The 23,175-nt window shown below is 44.2% G+C and overlaps 1 protein-coding gene across 5 annotated transcripts in view; it reads right to left on the minus strand.

Moving 5' to 3' along the window:
* LOC110505280 (protein quaking-A) overlaps positions 1-23,175 on the minus strand; it is an 85,854-nt gene that overhangs the window by 22,331 nt on the left and 40,348 nt on the right. For 4 of the 5 annotated variants that reach the window (XM_036963038.1, XM_036963037.1, XM_036963035.1 and 1 more), the window contains exon 4: positions 14,154-14,297. In XM_036963038.1, coding sequence (XP_036818933.1) covers positions 14,154-14,297 — 144 coding nt within the window. Of the gene's footprint in view, positions 1-7,390; positions 7,837-14,149; positions 14,298-23,175 lie in introns of those variants that run through there. The other variant, XM_036963039.1, reaches the window with a different exon arrangement.

Below are 23,175 nucleotides of genomic sequence, written 5' to 3' on the forward strand. Positions count from 1 at the left end.
CAGGGGCAGAACGACAGATTTTTACCTTGTCAGCTCAGGGATTCGATCTAGCAAACTTACAGTTAACTGGTCCAACACTAACCACCTGCCTTGCACTCCACGAGGAGCCTGCCTGTTACACGAATGCAGTAAGAAGTCAAGTTGCTAGCTAGCATTAAACTTATCTCATAAAAAACAATCATAAATCACTAGTTAACCACTCATGGTTGATGATATTACTAGTTTATCTAGCGTGTCCGGCGTTGCATATAATCGATGCGGTGCGCATTCGCGAAAAAGGACTGTCGTTGCGCCAACGTGTACCTAACCATAAACATCAATGCCTTTCTTAAAATCAATATTCAAGTATATATTTTTAAACCTGCATATTTAGTTAGGGAAATGGTGTCACTTCTCTTGCAACAGAGTCAGGGTATATATATGCAGCAGTTTGGACCTTCTGGCTCGTTGCGAACTAATTTGCCAGAATTTTACGTAATTTTGAATTAACATTGAAGGTTGTGCAATGTAACAGGAATATTTAGATTTATGGATGCCACCCGTTAGATAAAATACGGAACTGTTCCGTATTTAACTGAAAGAATAAACTTTGTTTGAGATGATAGTTTCCGGATTCGACCATATTAATGACCCAAGGCTCGTATTTCTGTGTGTTATGTTATAATTAAGTTTATGATTTGATACAGCAGTCTAACTAAGCGATGGAAGGCACCAGCAGGCACTCATTCAAACAGCACTTTCGTGCGTGTTGCCAGCAGCTCTTCGCAATGCTTCAAGCATTGCGCTGTTTATGACTTCAAGCCTATCAACTCCTTGAGTTTAGGCTGGTCTAACCAATGTGAAATGGCTAGCTAGTTAGCGGGTTTCAATCGATGACATCACTCGCCCGGAAACTTGTAGTTGTTCCCCTTGCTCTGCATGGGTAACGCTGCTTCGAGGGTGGCTGTTGATGTGTTCCTGGTTTGAGCCCAGGTAGGAGCGAGGAGAGGGACGGAAGCTATACTGTTACACTGGCAATACTAAAGAGCCTATAAGAACATCCCATAGTCAAAGGTATATGAAATACAAATGGTAGAGAGAGAAATAGTCCTATAATTCCTATAACAACTACAACCTAAAACTTCTTACCTGGGGAATATTGAAGACTCATGTTAAAAGGAACCACCAGCTTTCATATGTTCTCATGTTCTGAGCAAGGAACTGAAACGTTAGCTTTCTTACATGGCACATATTGCACTTTTACTTTCTTCTCCAACACTTTGTTTTTGTATTATTTAAACCAAATTGAACATGTTTCATTATTTAATTGAGGCTAAATTGATTTTATTGATGTATTAAATTAAAATAAATTAATTCAGTATTGTTGTAATTGTCATTAAAAATAAATAGGCCGAATAATCGGTATCAGCTTTTTTTGGTCATCCAATTGGTATCGGCGTTGAAAAATCATAATCGGGCAACCTCAAGTCACAATACCAAGCCAAATTTTCAAATGGGCAGCGCAACAGGATGCATTGCCAGGCATCGATGTGAACGAGGGGGAGAGAGCTCGAGACTGAAGGGGAGGATGAGAGGGACTGAGCTGGGAAGCTGCATGGTGTTGAAGCGGTTGTGAAGAGTCAGCTGGCAAAGTGAGGCTGAATGTATGGTGGCTGAAATAAAAAAAATAAAAACATTTTTTTTTTTAAAAGTGTCTTGGGGGCCTCCAAATGCTGAGCTATACACATTCCCATTTTCCCTACTTAAACACTGGGACAGAGATGAAAGAAGTTTGATCTACCCCTTTCTCTGTTGAGCCAGGTCTGAGGGCATCCCCCAGCTGCCTGAGCCTGGCCCTCACAGTCCCCTGGCCGGGCCAGAGCCGTGTGAACGGCTAATTACCACTCACACCCCAGTGTGTGTCTGTGTAGGGCCCAGAGAGGGGGGGGGGGGAGATATACTGTACCCGGCAGCAGCAGCACAAACAGCAGCTTCACACTCCATTTCCTACTTCTCCAACTAAAAGGATTAGGGGGACCTTCAAACAGAGGGTGATTGGCCAGAAGACCGCAGGGGCCACATTCTGGAGAATCATGGCGGATGAATGCCTCTAGGAGACGGGGGAACACGCCAAACCCTGCAACCCACCCCCAAAGGATGTGGTACGCAATCAGATTGATTAAGAAATACTTCTTTTTTTTTTAGGTCAATGGGGTTCAGGTGGGACCAAACTTCTCACTAGACCTAAATGCAAAGGGTACAGTTGGTGATCAGACGACAAATTGGGCCGGTGCATGCTAACTTTTCAAAGTTGCAGTTTGTGATTTTTATACCGTTTCCATCAGACTGGGGACTGAGCCTGACTGGGGACTGAGCCTGACTGGGGACTGAGCCTGACTGGGGACTGAGCCTGACTGGGGACTGAGCCTGACTGGGGACTGAGCCTGACTGGGGACTGAGCCTGACTGGGGACTTTGTCACTTTCAAGCCTTTTCAGTTGGCTCGGCGGCAGCACCGCCTCGCGCCTAATTGACTACAGAGCTGCCTTTTCACTGCACTCCCCATCCCTCAGTTTTAGCAGGTTGGTGGAACGCTCACATGAAAGACACCGCAAAGCCACGTTATTATTGCGATATGAATCTTTCCCCAACGTTGCATTCTTTTCCTCCCTCCCTTTCACTCTCACAGAGTTCGTGACCAGAATCCCAACAATGCGGGAACAGCGGGGAGGGTGGAAATGAAGGCTGCTCTGTCTCTTCCATTGCATAAATGTCTCAGATTCCCGGCTCAATCATGTAAATACCAGCAGCTCCTCAAACACCTTCTGTCTGCAGTTTAGAAAATCTCCAGTAAGAGAAGGAACCGTCACAACACTGATACATACGGGTAGAAAAACGGGTTATGCTCATAACTGACGCATCAGAATAATTTCAAAAATCAGAATTAAATCTGGACTGCGTCAAATAATGCGGTGTACATTTCCAATTTGGCCATTATCGGAATATTTGGGGACAGAAAAAAAAATAGACAACACTACTCCATCAAAAAAAATAGACTCCGCTGCTTACTAGAACAAGCACACTCCGGATACCGAGGAAAATTTGGCTGTTAGCCCCAGAAACGTCAACACTATGACCGCACCACCGCACCATATGCAAATGTCTGGGTCAATGAGACACATGATCAAAAGTATGTGGACACCTGCTCTTTGATCTCCTAATTCCAAAATCCTGGGCATTAATGCAGTGTTGGAAATGCTTTCCATTATATGTTGGAACATTGCTGCGAGGACTTGCTTCCATTCAGAAACAAGAGCATTAGTGAGGTCGGGCAATGAGGTTGGGCGATTAGGAATGGCCCACAGTCGGCATTCCAATTCATCCCAACGGTGTTCGTTGTAGAGGCCAGTCAAGTTCTTCCACACCGATCTCAAACCATTTCTGTATGGACCTCGCTTTGTGCACGGGGACATTGTCATGCTGAAACTGGAAAGGGTTTCCCCCAAACTGTTGCCACAAAGTTGAAAGCACAGAATCGTCTAGAATGTCATTTTATGCTGTGGCGTTAAGATTTCCCTTCACTGGTACTAAAGGGTCCTGGACCGAACCATAAAAAAAAAAAAAGTAAAAAAAAAGTTTAAACCAGCCCCAGAACATTATTCTCTCCTCCAGCAAACTACAGTTGGCACCATACATTGGGGCCAGGTAGTGTTCTTCTGGCATCCTCCAACCCCAGATTAGTCCGTTAGACTGCCAGATGGTGAAGCGCAATTTATCACTCCAGAGAACGCATTTCCACTGCTACAGTCCAACGGGGAGAGCTTTAAAACACTCCATCTGACGCTTGGCATAGCGCATGGTGATCTAAGGCTCGTGTGTGGCTGCTCAGCCATGGAATCCCACTTCATGAAGTTGCCGACAAACAGTTTTTGTGCTGACGTTGCGCTCAGAGGCAGTTTGAACTCGGTAGCAACCGGGGACAGACAATTTTTATGAGCTACGCGCTTCAATACTTGGCAGTGATGTTCTGAGCTTCTGTGGCCTATCACTTCGTGGTTGAGCTGTTGTTGCTTCTAGAGGTTTACGCTCCACAATAACAGCACTTAGTTGACCGGGGCCGATCGAGCAGGGCAGAAATGTTACAAAAACTGACTTGAAAAGGTGGCATCTTGTCACACATTGAAAGTCACAGCTCTTCACTCAGGCCATTCTGACAATGTTGGTCTATGGAGATGGCATGGCTGTGTGAATCCACCTACACCGTTTCTTGCGATATGAAACAAGTTGCATAGCGTTAGTAATGTTATCCATGCTCCAATAAGGTTAGAGAAAGGTTAGGCTAAATTCCACATGGAAATCAAATTTAACCCTAACCAATAAAGAGGTTCATAAAAATCTTCGAGGGCCTCGTGTGGTATCAAAGGTGTGATGAACTGAAATCTGAAGTGTCTGGGCCACAGAGACAAGGTACTTCAATGGAGGATACAGTGGTGAAAGGCAGGCTTTTTAAACCCCAGAGAGTGAGATGGAACATTGAGTGAACGAGCAGGCATGTTTGCCAGCCAAGATAAGTCCCATTAAAACCAAAGCACAGTAAACAAAGAGAAGTCTGTCGTTATACATTATGCATCGACATTGTACAAATGTTATCCGGGCACCCTAGCTAACGTGAAAATGGAGCTGCACGGGAATATATATATATTTTCCTCTATGCTCCGCTTGGAGAGACAATACTAATTAAGGTTGGAAAAAAACACATGTGCAAATTTGAGAGAAAGGAGCGCAACATATGCTACTCCCCTATTTTAGTTTAGACCAGTGATCAACTGATTGATCTTCAACGCATTCCTATGTCTCGTGCTGTTGGTGCTAGGTGCACCAGATTCAGCTGCCCTGCGTGCCGGGTAGGCGAAGTGTTCCCATTTTGAACCATTTCATGTGTCTGAAGGTTCAAACTGACTTCCCAGCAGGCCCGGAGAGCAAATCAAGTGCACTATAGGCCTACTGCTGTCCAATCTGATGGCATAGACTACCGCGTCTGCAGTAACATAGCAGGGTTAAAAAGCAAGAGATACTGAGATAAACTTTTAAAACAATGACTAGAGACTTAAAATACAGCAGAGAGCTACTGTAAAATAAAATGATTTAAACGTATGTTCACTCAGCTGTGCCTCAAGTAACACAACTGATTTAATATCGGTGTGATCAAGTAAATGTAAACTAAAATTTGCTTGAATTGGCAGGGCAATTCAAACCAAACCAAAATGCAGTGGTGATGTATTGGGACTATAGCCAACTGCACAAAACTCATTGCTACAGTACTATTAAGATCAGGTTAACGTTGCATAGGCTGAGCGGTACTGATCTAGAGTTTTAAAAAAGGTTGGTGACCACCGATTTAGACCCCCAGAAGGGAGGTTGTGTCTATTCTGTAGTGATAAATGCTGCACATTCGTGATAAGCAGAGATCAACAGTTCCTCCCTCTTCCCTGCCATCTACAAATCCCAGTGCACGGAAGCAGAAGGCCAGGTAAAGTGTGGACAGAATCCCTGGCTAATCGGGGAACGCATTTTTCACGCTGTTCTCTCGCTCTCTACTGGTGTGAAGAGACTCCAAACAGGGGCCTTGAGCTGGCGTCCATCGTGCGTTTGAAGTCTGCCAGCAAGCAACAGATTAGCATCTAGTCCAGAGAAATGGGCCCTTTCAATTGTTATTTCCTTTTGTTTGCTTTAGGGCTGCAGTGCCAGAAATCTCTATAATAAGGTTGGGTACAGTGTGAGAGTTGAACAGCTGCTGGGGAGAAATGGCAGAGCCCACTGGGGGAAATGAGAGAATTAAAGGGTAACAACTCACCTGATGTGATTGACCACTGTTTACCATTACTCAAGAAACTCAGATTCAGTCAATGATATTGGCAGACTTGTCAAAAGGGGCCAGCGGTTTCCTCTGGTAAAATGGAAAACAATCCATTCCTATTACCATAGCGGTTAGAGTTAATTAACGAGGATGTTTCATACTTCAAACAGCTACTTATTGGAATGTGCTTAATGCCAAGTGTGGCACGGTAGGTCTCGAATTGCTAACTAGGACTAGTGAGCAGGGTGCAAGAACCGATAAACTGCTGGAACCAGCAGGATGATAACTGGATCCAGAGAGTCGGTGGAGGAGAGGGCAGGCCTTTCCCCAGGGCAGCTCTGTCCAGTCACAGATGTCAGTTTTTAGAACCTTGTTTGCTGCTTCAACTGTGATGTGGGGCCGAATGAGAGGGGATTGAGCCAGGTGTATGGCAGATTGCCACGAGCTCGTGACGCGCGGTCATGTGAATGTTAGCTTGCGTTCCATTGCTTTTCTACAGAAAAAATAATTCTGGTTGGAACATTATTGAAGATTTATGATAAAAACAATCTAAAGATGAATTCTATACTTCGTTTGACATGTTTCTACGACCTGTAATATAACTTATTGTCCGACCTTTCGGCTGGACTTGCACGCGCGTTTGGATTTGTTTACCAAACGCCCTAACAAAAGGAGGTATTTGGACAAATGAACTTTACCGAACAAATCTAAAATTTGTGAAACTGGGATTCCTGGGAGTGCATTCTGATGAAGATCAAAGGTAAGTGAATATTTATAATACCATTTGACTAATGTTGACTCCACAACATGGCGGATATCTCTTTGGCTGTTTTGGTCTCTGAGCGCCATACTCAGATTATTGCCTGTTATGCTTTTTCCGTAAATTATTTTTGAAATCTGACACAGCGGTTGCATTAAGAGCCAGGGTGGAAGGTGGAATTGAAAATCTACTTGGCGATAGAGCTTTAAGCCACACTTGAGACATCTACACTGTGTCCCCTGATACAAGATGTTGACATGGGCAGACCTGGAGAAAACACATTTAGCTGCTTCCTTCGGTCAGGCGAACATCGTGTCATCAGCCACTGAGTGGAGGGTTGGGGGGGGGGGGGGAGGGGAAAACCTAGAAGGCTCTCGTTTACTGGGCCTTCTCAAACCATTATAGTTCCAAAACACACAAATAAACACAACTAGACTACGCGTACCGCATGAATGCCAGCCGCCATGTCCTTGCGGGCTACATCCCATACAAGGCAGGGAATTATTTTTATTTGGCCCAAAAGACAATACTTATATGCAAGTAAACATCATTAATAGGAGAGGCACCATGTGTTGGAAACAGCCAGATGGCATTTGATACTCATTTGTCATACAATGGCTAATGTGGAGGTGCGAACAATGATGCACTAGAAGGAAGAAAAGGTGTTTATTCGATCACGGAGAACTGAGCTGGCCGTGAACAGGCTCCACTAGGCCGACCTGTGCTGCGTGTTCCTGGCCGAGCTGCTGGAGGCGAGAACTTGGCGGACATGGCACACGACAACCCGCTGACCACACCGCCTGGCGTACATTACGGACCATCTGTCACCCAAGCAATACGTCCCCGATCTTTCCTCGGTGGAAAGACTGAAGGCAGACTAAGCGAGAGGGAGGTCTCAAATCTGGCACTGGCAAATTTGGAGCTAGTGCGACTGTGCAATTCTGAGTCTCCTACGGTGAAGAGAAACCGCAGAAGCGTGCTATCACGCAAGACATGGTGTCTGAAGATAGCGGTTAACAAAATAATCTGACACAAAACAATGTACAAGGCCAAAAGACCAACAAAGAGGGGGACAGAGAAGAGAGAAAAAAAAAAAAGAGGCAGAGAGAAGACAGTCACTGCCATGAAGCAAATGTAGAATAAGGTTGGGGCTGCTCTGTTCAAGTTGCTAATACAGTCACTTTGTTCAGGGAGCGACGCCGCAAGCTTTGTGGGGGCGCAGTGCATTGTCTCCCTCTCCTCTACCCCTCCTTTCCTGGCCTTTCATGGTTTTCCAGAGGATCCAGGAGGACAGGGGAGAGAGTGCAGCCGGCTGACTCTTTTAAAACTTGTGCCTCCGAGCAGCAGCAGAATTGAAACAAAACAACGAGGCGCTAACAATGATGGCAGCTAACCGCGCCTACGCAATGGATTGAACTTTGCTGAGCTCCCAAGTCACAACTTCAAATGAAAACTACTAACCCTCTCGTGTTTTATCTCAAATGCCCGAGGACAAGGGTCCTCACAACAAACAGACAAATAAACTGAAATGCAAATGAGGATGCAAAATAACTATCCCAGACGCTTCCCTTCAAGCTCAAAGACACTGAACAATGCAGTGCAATGTGCTAACAAGTGTAGCCCATTTCTCTCTTAATACCATGCAAGTAGGTAGGGCCGTGAGGGTTGCCAACAGTTGCACTGACTTTGAGGTATGATAAATAAATGACATACTAGCAAACGCATTTCTTTCTGGGAAAATTATCTGTGGTGTGCTAAGCACGTCTATGAAGAGAAGCCCTTCAAATAGACGCCAGCGGTTTGGGGAGCCAATGAGGATTAATTAGACCCATAACAACGTCCAGCAGACAGCTCTGTCAATCACTCAACCCGCCGCCTGTGCCACAGTGTCACCTTGGCTTCCATCATCTGCCAACCCTTCCTTCCCAGTAAAAGAGGATCTACAATAGATCTAAATGAGCTGCCTGTCAACCAACACAGTAAACACCACTACTGCTGTTTGCGAGTGGCTAAGGGGAAGGGGTGTTGGTTTGTACTGTATGATGGGGTTGATGGCACAGAGGACAGAAGAAAAAAATTATCATTTTTTTCCCCCCGCAACGTATCAGGTTATTAACAGATGTGAAAAGCTAATTACTGTGCTGGAAAGAATCCGAGACGCTACCTATTCTCTCCCTCCATCTTGGTCTCTGGAATATTCAGACCAACATGGGCTCCTGGATTCAATTAGCAAGAAGTCGTTTAGACTCATCTCCCACAGCCATCGTTACTACCGGAGATTAACCAAGCGTGTTGCCAGTGGCACCAAAGTAATCGACACGGGGCTTTGGCCTTTGCCGCAGTTAGATTCACGCAATATTCAAAAAGCCCAGGGACCATCTTCAGTTGGGCGATGGCCACACTGACAGCCGTGGCCAATTCTGAGCACACACCAAAAAAAAACAGGAAAATGACACTACGCCACCCCTACCTGTGCTGTATTAAACATGAAGGTCCTGCTGAAAGAAACATCAGAAACTGTGTGTGTGTGTGTGTGTGTGTGTGTGTGTGTGTGTGTGTGGTAACTAAAATAGACCATTGTAGTCAAAAATCACCAGTCTAGAAATAGACAAGCTCAGCTTTAGCCCAAAAATGTGTAAGCCTACGAATCCTTGCCGTCCCCGAGCGGTAAGAAAATAACCTCTGCTAATATCCAATACTGGGGAGCTGATTTTCCATGGGACATTACGTGCGTGGGTCTTACCATGGGAGGCAGATGGCCAGAGTGCTGGGGGACCGGGAGAGACATTAATTGATCGTCACGGTCGGGCATCTGAGCAGACGATTTGAGAGCGAAGCCTCCAGTCTTTTACAGCGAGGAGAGGGTCGTTAAGGGGCTGTGCGCCATCCATCAATTAAGCAAACAAATATAACAGTCAAGTAAAGCAAACTGATAAAATTAGGCCATTACATGGCAGTAGCTTAACGTGAATGCATGCATTCTTCTGTACTGCCCTCCAATTCAAACCACAGGTTTTCAATGTGGTTCAAGTCCAGAGACCGAGATTGCCATTGCAAAATGCAGATTTTGCAGTCAATTAACAATTTCTTTGTGGATTTTGATGTCCTCTCTGGGTTATTTTCTTGCTGGAAAATCCACATGCAGCCAACTGTCAGCCTCCTGGGCTGGGACAAGTCTAGCACATCCGGTCGGAGTGCAGAGGCATCTGCGGTCCTGCCCTCTGAACCCTCAGCGGATACAACCTCATATTGGCATCTCACTATAAATCTATCTTTAATCGAACATGAGTTGGCAGCCAGCGGGCAACAATGTTTAAAGACCACTCCACAATAAATTCTGCACAATGCATTCGTATAAAACCAAAACTTGTGTAAGTGCAACCCAATTAGAATGCATTGGATTGCAGGCCCTGTGTTTAACCTGCTGAGGACATATCTGAAAGGTGCTGCATCTGCATTGGCCGTGCAGCATTTACGGTGATACCTCTGCAGAAATCAGCTGTCGCCAAGGGAGGAAGTTTGTGTTTATACAGGACCTCCCACCCCCAACCGTCGCTCGTGAGGCGGAACGGAGCATGAGTCGGCCTCTGCAGTTGCGTCACACCCTCCATACAAAGCCGCCGACCACATTTTTGGATCAAGCAAAAAAATTGGCTTTAGGTTCTCTCTCAGCGAATGGAGAATCTGTTTCTCTGATCTCTTTTGGGCAACACTGCTTTGATCATCCCCTGCCCGCTTTTAGGTACTCACCCCAACCTTCATCCCGAGTGCCAATTAATCTATTCCTCGGTCACTGGGGCAGGAGGATCACACAGTGAATCTAACCAGGTAGCCTTCGACTAGGGTGGCACACAGGACTAGCGCTGAAGCTCTGCAGGGTTAGCAAGTGCAGCAGGCAGTGTTTAGGGCCTTATACCCAGTAGTCATGACATGAGAGCAAGGCTCTGTGGCACTTCAGCATCAATATGGGGTGGAGGGGAGAGGGGAGAGACTGGGGTGGGTGGCTGGATCAGTGGTATAAATCCACACTTGAAAGAGCAGCTCAATGAAGCTCCACCTCCCATCGTTTGTAGTCTCATCTCCTCAGAGTTTGCAGGCTGTTCTCAGGATCAGGGAGCTGCCGCAAGGCAGAATCACTGAACCTTTGCCACTTCCCATCAGTACCCTCTCCTTGCCATTAGGCAAGGTATCTGGCGCGTGGGGTGGTCTAGAGACAAGGGACGGGGTCATAAGAGACATACACCCGTAACACCTTTTCAATATCAGCCAACAAAATCAACTAGAAGTGGGGTTTGGATACCATTTAAATGTAAAACTACCATAAAACAAATATATAGCATACATTTCACCACTAACAAGACAAGGCTAAAATAATTATTGGCTCAAGGTCAAACTGACAACTGTGGTCTGCGTCTCATCCTTTGTCAGGACAAGGACCCCAGGCCGGCCTGATGTGGAGCGAAAAGCTTTTCCTTAAAGGAGGACGTAGAAAAGATTGTGACCCCATTTGTTTCCCAAGCGATTTAATAAAGACGATTTCACACTGTCAAATGTGGAGAAGTTGCCGTTCATTAAAAAAGTGAGTCGCAGGATTGAGATTGCCATAGCTTTAATCCAATTAAGGGTAGCACGATAAAGGGAATTTACTGCCAGCCAAGGCTGCCCACCCACCCACAGTGACAATGACAACACTAGAGAGGAGAGCGCGAGCCCCTGGGGGACTTCATGGGGAGATAAACCCCAATGAGCCTGGGAAGCAAGAAGGGGCTATAAAACCTGCTACTAGAACTTTGCTTACGCATGAGAGCATAACGTAGGATATATGATTCTACAGAAATGTTTCTGGTGACACTCCGCTAGACTATAAGCGTGGCTCTTCGCAGCCGATGACTTCAGAGCGGAAGTTAGGGGTGAGCAGCGCATACAGGTGTTTATTAATCTGCCTCAAACTTTGGCTGACCGTGACTTATGCTGAATCACCCATATCACAGTTAGTGCCGTCACTCGCCGCAATATCCTCTGGTGGCGTATGCCGGGGAGAGAGGTTTAAAAGCCCCTTCGAAACAGAAACAGTGACAAATGGAGGATAAAGGATTAATCTCAAAACAAGGGAGAAAGTTATTGAGCCGAGGCTTTATTCGCTGTTGCCATTTTGGACTGAAGCGATTCAAGTGATGCCAGGGCTCTGGTAGAGAGTGCAATCAAACTGCACCAGAGGGTCCCTGCGTGGTGGCGTGTCCATCCTCTGAAATAAACCCCGATTATGATTGAGCAGGCCAGGCCTGCTCAGCCTTGGCCCAGTTTCAGGGGGTCAGCGCCCCAGCCACCTCGCCTCCTGACCAGAGGAAATCGGGAGGTACAGCTGTCCGGCCAGTCTGTTCACCACAGGCAACCAGGCACTGCGGCCACGCAGTCCCCACCTCCCTGACGGCCATCTCCGGACACATGGGAGGAAGTGAACACGGGGAAATATGGTGCTCACACTCACAGGTCACTTACTGTTGTCTGTTTTTACTACTGGTTCGAGATTAAGTGACACGCCTTGTTCTAGTCATATCCAGGCAAATCGGCTATAAAGACACGCTTCAGTTTAACTTAGAACAATGTTTACAGATACCTCATTGTAATACAGACCATACATACAATGAACACAAATATAAAAAAGCAACATGTAAAGCAGTTGTCCCATGTTTCATGAGGGGGAAGGAAAAAAAAACAATAGCAGCTTATTTTTGCTCCAATTTTGCACACAAATTGTTTACGTCGCCGCTAGTGAGCATTTCTTCTTTGCCAAGATCATCCATCCACCTGACTCGTGTGGCAAATCAAGAGGCTGATTAAACAGCATGAGCCTTACAGGTGAACCTTGTGCTGGGAATATAAAAGGCCACCAAAATGTGCAATTTTGTCTGTGGCATAGTTGTGACGTCACAAGTTGAGGGAGCGTGCAATTGTTAACCGCAAGAATATCCACCAGAGCTGTTGCCTTAGAATTTAAATGTTAATTTCTCTATCATAAGCCACCTCAAGTCATTTTATAGAATTTGACAGTATGTCCAAACAGCTTCTCAACCGCAGAGCACGTATAACCACTGCAGCCTAAGACCTCCATATCCGGCTTCTTCACCTGCAGAATCGTCTGAGACCAGCCACACGGACAGCGGCTGAAACTGCGGGTTTGCACAATTGAAGAATTTCTGCACAAACTGTCAGAAACAGTTTCAAGGGAAGCTCTGCATGCTCTGCAACAGTTTCAAGGGAAAATCTGCATGCTCACCAGTCTTAACCGGACTGCAGTTCGACATTTGCTCTGCCAAATTGGTTGTTGATCATTGCTAGACAACCATTTTATAGGTCTTGCCATAGATTTAAGTCAAAAGTGTAACTAGGCCACTCAGGAACATTAACAGTCTTCTTGGTAAGCAACGCCAGTGTAGACTTGGCCTTGTGTTTTAGGTTATTGTCCTGCTGAAAAAGTGAATTCAACTCCTCCCAGTGTCTGGTGGAAAGCAGACAACTATGTTCTCCTCCCAGATTTTGCATGTGCTTAGCTTCATTCCGTTTATTTTTTAGCCTGAAGCTCCCTAGTCCTTAAAGATTACAAGCCACCACCACGTTTGAAATGGATATTTGTGGTATTCAGTAATGTGATGAATTGTATTTTCTCCAAACATAACACTTTGCGTTGAGGACAAAAAGTAAATTCCTCTGCCACTTTTTTTGCAGTATTACTTTAGTGCCTTGTTGCAAACCGGATGCCCATCTGTCAATTAGGTTACTATTGCACAGTAACTACAAGGTAGTTACCATCCTCAGCTCTAGCAAAGCCAAAACATTCTGTAATGTTTTAGCCTCATGAAATCCCTGCGAGATTCTCTCCGGCAACTGAACTGGGAAGGATGCCTGTATCTTTGTGGTGACTTGGTGTATTGAAACACCATCCAAAGTGTAATTAATAACTTCACCATGATCAAAGGGACATTCAATGTCTGCTTTTCAAATTATTACCCATCTACCAATAGGTGCCCTTCTTTGGGAGGCAATTGGAAAATCTCCTTTGTCTTTGAATCAGTGTTTTAAATTCACTACGCGACTGAGGGACCTTACAATTATCAGTATGTGTGGAGTATTATATCAGGCAGTAATTCAAAAATCATGTTACTCGGTGAGCAATCAGTGTTGGAGTCCATGAAACTTAAGCACATTTTTCCTGAACGTATTTATGCAAAGCGGTTGAATATTTGACAAAACATTTCAGCTTTTAATAAAAAAAATGTCAACATACATTTTTTTTATCAATTGTGACATTATGGGGTATTGTTTGTAGGCCAGTGGGGGGAGGGGGGGGAATCAAAATTGAATCCATAAATTCAGGCTGTAACAACAAATTAGAATAAGTCAATGGATGCGAATACTTTCCGAAGGCACTGTATACACATACGAAAATATAATGCATCCTTTCCCCTTTTGGAGAAAGCTGGGCCTATTCAAATCATGTACACACTGACTGTGGGCAGAGGTCAGTCAACTGATTAACCCTCGTGGCAGTACTACTCACCGCGGGCACCAGAAGCTTCTTGACCTCCTCCAAGGCTCTCTTCATCTTGATCTCGGAACGAGTCTGTGTGTCCTCCACCGTGATCAGGACGTGAAGCTCCTCGTTTAGATGCTCCCAGTTGGGCTTGCCTCGGTTCTGTTCCTCCTGTGAAACAAAGAGAAGAGGGAGAGAAGAGAAGAGCGACATGAGTGGATGTGACAAGCTCGGTTAGAGCGCTGCCGTTTTACATGACATAACAAATTTTGCATGCGTTGAAGAAACAGACATGGCGGGACACTAGGCAGCAGCGACATGCCCTTTTTTCCAGGACAACCCCCTTTATTTGATGCCGACGTCAAAAAGGGTGACAGCTATCCCTGTAGCAATTAATATCCAATGATTATGTACAGTTGAAGTCGGAAGTTTACATACACCTCAGCTTCACAATTCGACATTTAATCACAGTAAAAATTCCCTGTCTTAGGTCAGTTAGGATCACCACTTTTAAGAATGAAAATGTCAGAATGATTTATTTCAGCTTTGTTTCTTTAATCACATTCCCAGTGGGTCAGAAGCTTACATGCACTCAGTATTTGGTAGCATTGATTTTAAATTGTTTAGGCTTGTGTCAAACATTGTGGGTAGCCTTCCACAAGCTTCCCACAATAAGTTGGGTGAATTTTGGCCCATTCCTCCTGACAGAGCTGGTGTAACTGAGTCAGGTTTGTAGGCCTCTTTGTTCGCACATGCTTTTTCAGTTCAGCACACACATTTTCTATAGGCTTGAGGTCAGGGCTTTGTGATGGCCACTCCAATACCTTGACTTTGTTGTCCTTAAGCCATTTTGCCACAACTTTGGAAGTATGCTTGGGGTCATTGTCCATTTGGAAGACCCATTTGCGACCAAGCTTTAACTTCCTGACTAATGTCTTGAGATGTTGCTTCAATATATCCACATAATTTTCCATCCTCATGATGCCATCTATTTTGTGAAGTGCACCAGTCCCTCCTGCAGCAAAGCACCCCACAACATAATACTGCCAACCCCGTGCTTCACGGTTGGGATGGGGTTCTTCGGCCTGCAAGCCTCCCCCTTTTTCCTCCAAACATAACGATGGTCATTATGGTCAAACAATTCTATTAATGTTTAATCAGACCAGAGGACATTTCTCCCAAAAGTACAACATTTGTCCCCATGTGCAGTTGCAAACCGTAGTCTGGCTTTATGGCGGTTTTGGAGCAGTGGCTTCTTCCTTGCTGAGAGCCTTTCAGGTTGTCGATATAGGACGTTTTACTGTGGATAGATAGTTTGTACCTGTTTCCTCCAGCATATTTGCAAGGTCCTTTGCTGTTGTTCTGGGATTGATTTGCACTTTTCACATCAAAGTACGTTCATCTCTAGGAGACAGAACGCATCTCCTTCCTGAGCGGTACAACGGCTGCGTGGTCCCATGGTGTTTATACTTGCATACTATTGTTTGTACAGATGAACATGGTACCTTCAGGCATTTGGAAATCGCTCCCAAGGATGAACCAGACTTGGAGGTATACCATTTTTTCCCCTGAGGTCTTGGCTGATTCCTTCAGATTTTCCCATGATGTCAAGCAAAGAGGCACTGAGTGAAGGTAGGCCTTGAAATACATCCACAGGTACACCTCCAATTGACTCAAATGTCAATTAGCCCATCAGAAGCTTCTAAAACCAAGACATTTTCTGGAATTGTCCAAGCTGTTTAAAGGCACAATCAACTTACTGTACGTAAACTTCTGATCCACTGGAATTGTGATAGTGAATGATAAGTGAAATAATCTGTCAATAATTTTTCCAACAATTGCTTGTGTCATGCACAAAGTAGATGTTAACTATAGTTTTGGCAAGTCGGTTAGGACAAGACATTTGGAGTGGTTGAAAGATGAGTTAATGACTCCAATCTAAAGTGTATGTAAACTTCTGACATCAACTATGTACGTAGCAGGAGTTAATCTGACTAACCTATCCAAAAGGAGACCTACCGTGCTGTCGAACAAAAAAATAACATGGGTGTTTTAACAAAGGGGCCGAGAGAGCCATTTTACCCCTCTCCGAAAGGGGGCCGCTAAGCACTTTGAGGTACTAAATTGAGACGCTGGTGAGCTTAGAAATGTCAGAATGGCCTTTATTCAAAAACCGACGATCAAGTCGCGAGAAGGCCTTCAACACGGCTAAATAGAGGGCCATTTTAAAGAGCACACAATGGGGCCCAGTATTTGACTGGCGAGGCTGAGTGGGGAAATGGAATAGGTCAATTCAAAATGTAAGTCTTCAGACCTGGCTCAAAATCCCCGCACACCTAGCATTTTGAGAGAAGGGAGAGTGGAATATGTCGGAGTAAAATGCAAGGCTCTCCATTCTGACACGCTCTCCCCCATTACCTGGCTTCTTTTGAGACGTTTTCCGACAGCACTGCACCGCACGGAGGGCTCTTAAAAGCTTTGGGTCACACCACCATGGCAGCTTACTGTCGTGTGTGCTTATATGTAGACATATCTGAGCTCACCATTTCCTCTGTGGCTATGAATTGAGGTTCACAATTCGATTCAAACAAAGACTAGACTAACCTCAAACAGCAGACAATAGAGCCTCAGTAGGAATATGAAACACTATAGCTTCAAATCATGTTATGACAAAAGCAGCAGCAGTCTTAAGCTCTCAGAGAACCATCTCTCCCCGAGCTCTATCATGACAACACATTTCAGCATCAAAACACCACCGCCAAATCTCCAAGGCATTTAGGTCACGGTACAAGGAAGAGGGAAAAATCTAGCTTCCAGCTTTGCTTCCCTCTGACTAAAAGCTTAAATTAGGCAGTGTGTGTTAATGCCGTCTCGTCAGTTTCCCACCTCCAACACACACACACACGTTACCCCTGGTGCTCCTCCGATCACTGCTCATTTGTGAACTAGGCATGGTAATTGAGGTGTCTAATTGCTACCCATGCATAGTGAGGCACGGCGGGAGGTCCACCTGACACTTACTAATATGCGGCTCGGCGCGCGCCGTGCCAAGCCAGAGTCGAGTGGCATGCCGCCGCTTGCCCGCCTCCTCTGCCGAGAGAGACGTTGCCATGACTTTCCCACACAATCTTTTGTCTCTCAAACAAACAAAGCGGGAAAATTAAGTTTAATATTCCTCTCGTGTCCTTCAATTCCACAAGAGAAGGAGGGCATAGTTTTAACAGGCAGAAGCCAAAATTATTTCACAATGGGCTGTTTACTTGTGGCCTATTTATTTTGCAGGCAGCGTGGAGGTGAGTGAAGAGTTTGTGGAGAAACAGACAGGAGATAACTGTCAGTTGGACCGCCACAACCTCCTCAGAACACCCTGTGGAACTGCACCTGCCACAAATCGCCCATTTCTGAGCACTGGTCATTGAGGAGCGTGTGTGTGACTGCGGCAGAGAGATGGTGAGTAAGTGAACACTACACAGAGAGACAGCCAGAGAGAGCTCCAGTACCGCGGGGATTCACAGTCACACCCCAGAAAGGGCGGAAGCAAGGAAGGCTGGGAGAGGTGCGGAGTGACACTCTCCCACTGTGGCTTGTTGTGAACAAGGTCACAGTGTCCTCAAGAGGAAAAAGTGACAGCATGACAAACGGGGGAGGAAGAGTGGTGGGACGGAGGGGGCAGGGCATGTTGGGAAGGCCTTTGAAGAGCGGCGAAATTCTGTTTACTGACATCGGAAACCGGCTGAGAGAGAACTGCCAAGTAATCGAGTTGGCCAAAATATTAACGTTAAAAAGGGAATGAAAAAAAAAAACAATTACTTGCTTGTGTGGTGCCCCGAACCTCAAGCTTAGCGGGGCTAAGCTTGAACTCAATAAATCCTCGACCAAGGTTATACTCTCAACACTGAAAACACCACATGGAAAAAAAGACCACGGAAATAGCTGACCATATGTCCAGTGTAATTTGACCTGCCCCTTCTTGTTTGTTATATTGGAAGAGGAAAGTTCCACAGCCCTCGACAGGGGTAGCTCGCGTGGTCAGCTGGTGCTAGATTTAATCTGGGCGAGTCTACAATTACTATTTATATCAACACGGTGCCAGAATGCACATTTCACAGCTAAGCGACTGTCTCAAACCAGCTGTCCCTCTCTCGCCCAGTCCCCAAGGGCTCCTCGATGGCACCTCTTAGCCATGGGGTGGATGCACTTCAGTCGCAAATGCCACCGGGCCAAAAGGGACTTGGAAACAGAGGGCAAGCCAGAAGAAAGTAAGGCTAGCTATGCCTGGAACAAAGGAGTTGGGTTGTTCCACAAAATGGGATATTACATTTTAAGTGCAAATTGTGCACCAATACTGAATTTTAAAAGCCTGTTAAATAAAATGAAGTGCCATTTAATATAGACCACATGGAGAATTCTATAAACGTGTTTTTTATATGAATAATGGCTTAGTAAGTGCCAACATTCTGCATTTTGACGTCCCTCACTTCTAGGTAGATTTTCACCCATTTAATCTCAACATTTCTTCAACCACCATTTAGTGTTGTGCTGTATACTGAAACGTCTTCCGATACTCGAGCATGAAAAACTGCTCGGTACTAGAATGTGTGTCTCAAGGATCAAGTCTCAGCCCAGTCGATGTCCCCCTTTATAGCATGAGTGGACCGTGCCTGCTTCACTTAGCCTGCACGGGGAGCCTAAGTCTGGGCCGCATCATGTTCACTCCCCATTCATGCTGCACGTGTTAAAACACTAATAAGACTTGGCATGTAGAATCTGCTCGCCAAACAAAATATCCATACAGGCTAGAACACTTTACAATGCAAGAAGGTACCAGTAGCTTCCAGATTTGTACGCCACCTTTCCATGTTCGCTTACAGCTGAAGCTTGATTCAATTCACTACCCTAGAACTTCGTTAGAAACACAACATTTGCCGATTGATTTTAAATGAATGCAGTTTTGGTGACAGTCTCACGTCTCTCCCAAATATCTCTTGCCTCAGCGAACTTTGCTCGTGAACTACATCCTTACCGGTTAACTTCTTTGGGATAGGGGGCAGTATTTACCACGTCCGGATGAAAAGCGTGCCCAGAGTAAACTGCCTGCTACTCAGGCCCAGAAGCTAGGATATGCATATTATTAAAATATTTGGATAGAAAAGTGATGTTTCTAAAACTGTTTGAATGATGTCTGTGTATAACAGAAATCATATGGCAGGTGAAAACCTGAGAAAAATCCAAGTCGGAAATCTGAGGTTTGTAGTTTTAAGTGATTGCCTGTCCAATATACAGTGTGAATGGGGTCAGATTGCACTTCCTAAGGCTTCCACTAGATGTCAAGTCTTTAGAACGTTGTTTCAGGTGTCTTTTGTGAAGAGGGGGGGGGGGGGGCGAATAATACCAGTCACAGTAGATGCCTTAGCTGAAAGCCTTTAGTTGTTGATCGCGCGCGGCCGTAAGCGCGAGCTCCGTTCCCATTCCCTTCCTAAACACAAAGGAATTGTCCGGTTGGAATATTGAGGTTTTGATAACCTCCTAAAATTTGATTATATACATTGTTTGGCATGTTTCTACAAACTGTAATGGAACTTTTTTGACTTTGTCTGGACTTTGGTGAACTAAATGCGCAAACAAAAGGAGGTATTTGGACATAAATATGGACTTTACCGAACAAAGCAAACATTTGTGGAACTGGGATTCCTGGGAGTGCATTCCGATGAAGATCAAGGGTAAGTGAATATTTATAATGCTATTTCTGACTTTTGTTTACTCCACAACATGGCCTGTATCTGTATGGCTTGTTTTGGTGGCTGAGCGCTGTACTCAGATTAATAGCATGGTGTGCTTTTGCCGTAAAGCTTTCTTGAAATCCGACAGCAGTTGCATTGAGGAGAAGTTTCTTTAACTTCTTGGTGACAGGGGGCAGTATTTTCACAGCCGGATGAAATGCATGACCAAATTCAACTGCCTGCTACTCATCCCAAGAAGATATGCATATTAGTAGATTTGGATAGAACACACTGAAGTATCTAAAACTCTTTGAATCATGTCTGTGTATAACAGAACTTATGTAGCAGGCGAAAACCCTGAGGACAAACCATTCAGATGTATTTTTTTGGTTCACTTTTCAATGGGTTTTCAGTGAGAATCCAGATTTTTAAGGGACCTTCTTGCAGTTCCTATCGCTTCCACTGGATGTCAACAGTCTTTAGAAATTGGTTGAGGTTCTTCCTTTGTGTAATGAAGTACAGCCATCTTGAACGAGGGTCACTTGAAGTGTACTGTTAGATAGAGGCACGTGACCAGAACGCATGCTTCAGATTGTTTTCCTCCAGTTTTGAACACAGATCATCCAGTCTTCAATTTTACCGATTATTTACGTAAAAAAAATAAAAAAATAAAAATAAATAAATATATATAAAATAGTATTACAAAAGTAGTTACAAAGGTTCACAGGTAACTTGAGATATTTTGTAGTCACGTTGAGCAAGTTGGAACCAGTGTTTTTCTGGATCAAACGCTCCAAATAAATGGACATTTTGGATATATAGACGGAATTAAACAAAAGGACCATTTGATGTTTATGGGACATATTGGAGTGCCAACGAAAGAAGCTCGTCAAAGGCATGATTTATATTTCTGCGTTGTGTCGCGCCTGCAGGGTTGAAATATGGTTTCTTTGTTTACCGAGGTGCTATCCTCAGATAATAGCATCGTTTGCTTTCGCCGAAAAGCCATTTTGAAATCTGACATGTTGGCTGGATTCACAACAAGTGTACCTTTAATTTGCTATCTTGCATGTGTGATTTAATGAACGTTTGATTATTTGAATTTTTCGCTCTGCATTTTCCCTGGCTTTTGGCCAGGTGGGACGCTTGCTTATACCAAAGTCAAATTGATTGTATAATCAATGCATTCGTGCATGACAGTCTCTGAAAAGTTAACTTATTGAATTATATTTATCTGAAGATGCACAACGATTAAACAGAGCAGTAGCAGAGTTGGTCTGGATCAAGTATCATTGTGTTTTATACACGTCCCCACTATGATGTTTGAATAATGCTGAAAATGATAATGCCCTTTTAGTGTAAGCCGTTTGAAAAGGCCGCCTGAAATTTGCCTGTTTTGGTGCGATGGAGTTCTGGCCTGCCTGCAGACAAAAATTAGTTAGACGAATAAGAAAGCAGTCCAAATCTGCCAATAACAGCTAGTTTTCCCCTCCTCTCAGTCCACTCCCAGACAGTAGTAGCAAAATTTGTGCTTGGAAATTGCTCTTTGATAAGAAGCCACTTGCTTCTACTGACCATTTTAGTTGAAAACAAAATCATATTAAAAAAAGGTACTTAAATTGTTACCCAGAAACGATTTGATAAAGATACCGGCTGCATTGGACCTTTAACAATAAATAAATTGTGACGCTTGCACACAAGCTTAAATTCCCTTGTCACAGGGGGATTTATGGCTGACTTATGAAATTGTCAATCCTGTTAGTTATACATGTTACTTCATTTGGCACCTTAAGTCTTTAATTCTCTTGCAATGGGAACACATGTTTATTAATTTGAACGTGTGCTCTTTATGACAGCATGTTAAAAAAAAATAGGTGAAATCATATTTGACCAAGTCAGACTTCTCAAAAAGCACCAAATTGGTGAAACAAACCAGCTATACTTATGTTTAACTTCTTTGGCATACTGGTTATTGTTCAGAATTTCAGATGACTGACGTTCCCAAAGTAAACTACCTGTTACTCAGGCCCAGAAGCAAGGATAAGCATATAATTGGTAGCATTGGATAGACAACACTGAAGTTTCTAAAATAATGATCATTTAATTATGATAACCAGAGGAAAATCCATCCAGATTTTTTTTGTTGTTGTTGTCGTCACAGGCCATTTCAATGCTAGCCTATGGGATATACAAATAGATAGGAACTACAATCTGGGTCCTATGGCTTCCACTAGATGTCAGTCCTTAGAATGGGTTTCAGGCTTGTTTATGGAAAAATTAGCAAGTAGTTGGATAAACTACATGGTGTCTCATTAGAAAAGTAGTATTTTTGGCATGTGAAAGAGGTGCACGCTCTTCATTATTTATCTTCCCTAGTGAACATACTATTCTCCTTAAATATTATCATTTATTTAGATATTAGAGTACCTGAGGATTAATTATAAACATTGTTTGACTTGTTTGGATGAACTTTACCGGTAACTTCTGGATTCATTTGTATGCATGTTGAACGAGTGGATTACTGAGATGATTGGCGCCAACTAAAAACTTTGGATATAAAGAAGCAGTTTATCAAACAAAAAATCAACCATTCATTGTGTAGCTGGGACCCTTGGGATTGCAAACAGAGGAAGAGCTGCAAAGGTAGGTGATTTATTTCATCGACATTTGTGATTTTGTGACGCTTGAAAAATGTATTTTATGTGGGGGCGCTGTCCTCAGATAACTGCATGGTATGCTTTCGCCGTAAAGCCTTTTTGAAATCTGACAACACTGTTGGATTAACAAGAAGTTAAGCTTTTAAATGATCTATGACACTTGTATTTTCATGAATGTTTAATATTACAATTTTTGTATTTCGCTCTGCAGTTTCACTGGATGTTGTCGTAGGTGTCCCGCTAGCGGTTCATGCGCCCTAACAGGTTTAAGGAGCCCTCTTAAAAAAAACTTTCAAAAGGGGAACTAAGTTGAAGCGCTTATAAATTACATCAGTCCCAACTGCTTTTGCCATGTCCAAGCGCTTCTGAATTCCACCTCCATCTTTTCCAAGACAACATTTCTCCACAGTTCCTAAAGCACCAGAAGGAACTGCAGTCTAAAAGCTCTCATACAAGCTTCATAAAGCATGAGCAAGCATTGGTTGAATCAAGATGTATCTGGGAAGAGTCACCTCAGTCTGTACAACAATCCAAGTGTGCTTGCAGTGCCAAATGTCCAATCATATCAATTGCCAATCCAGGCGTTGAAATTCCTCGAACTCAATAGAGCATTCTGCTGAGAATTGCAACACCTCCTACAGAAAGGCCATTGCAGTGAGCCGCTTCTGAAGA

This window comes from Oncorhynchus mykiss, chromosome 25 (genome assembly GCF_013265735.2).
Source record: "Oncorhynchus mykiss isolate Arlee chromosome 25, USDA_OmykA_1.1, whole genome shotgun sequence".
Lineage (NCBI taxonomy): Eukaryota > Metazoa > Chordata > Actinopteri > Salmoniformes > Salmonidae > Oncorhynchus > Oncorhynchus mykiss.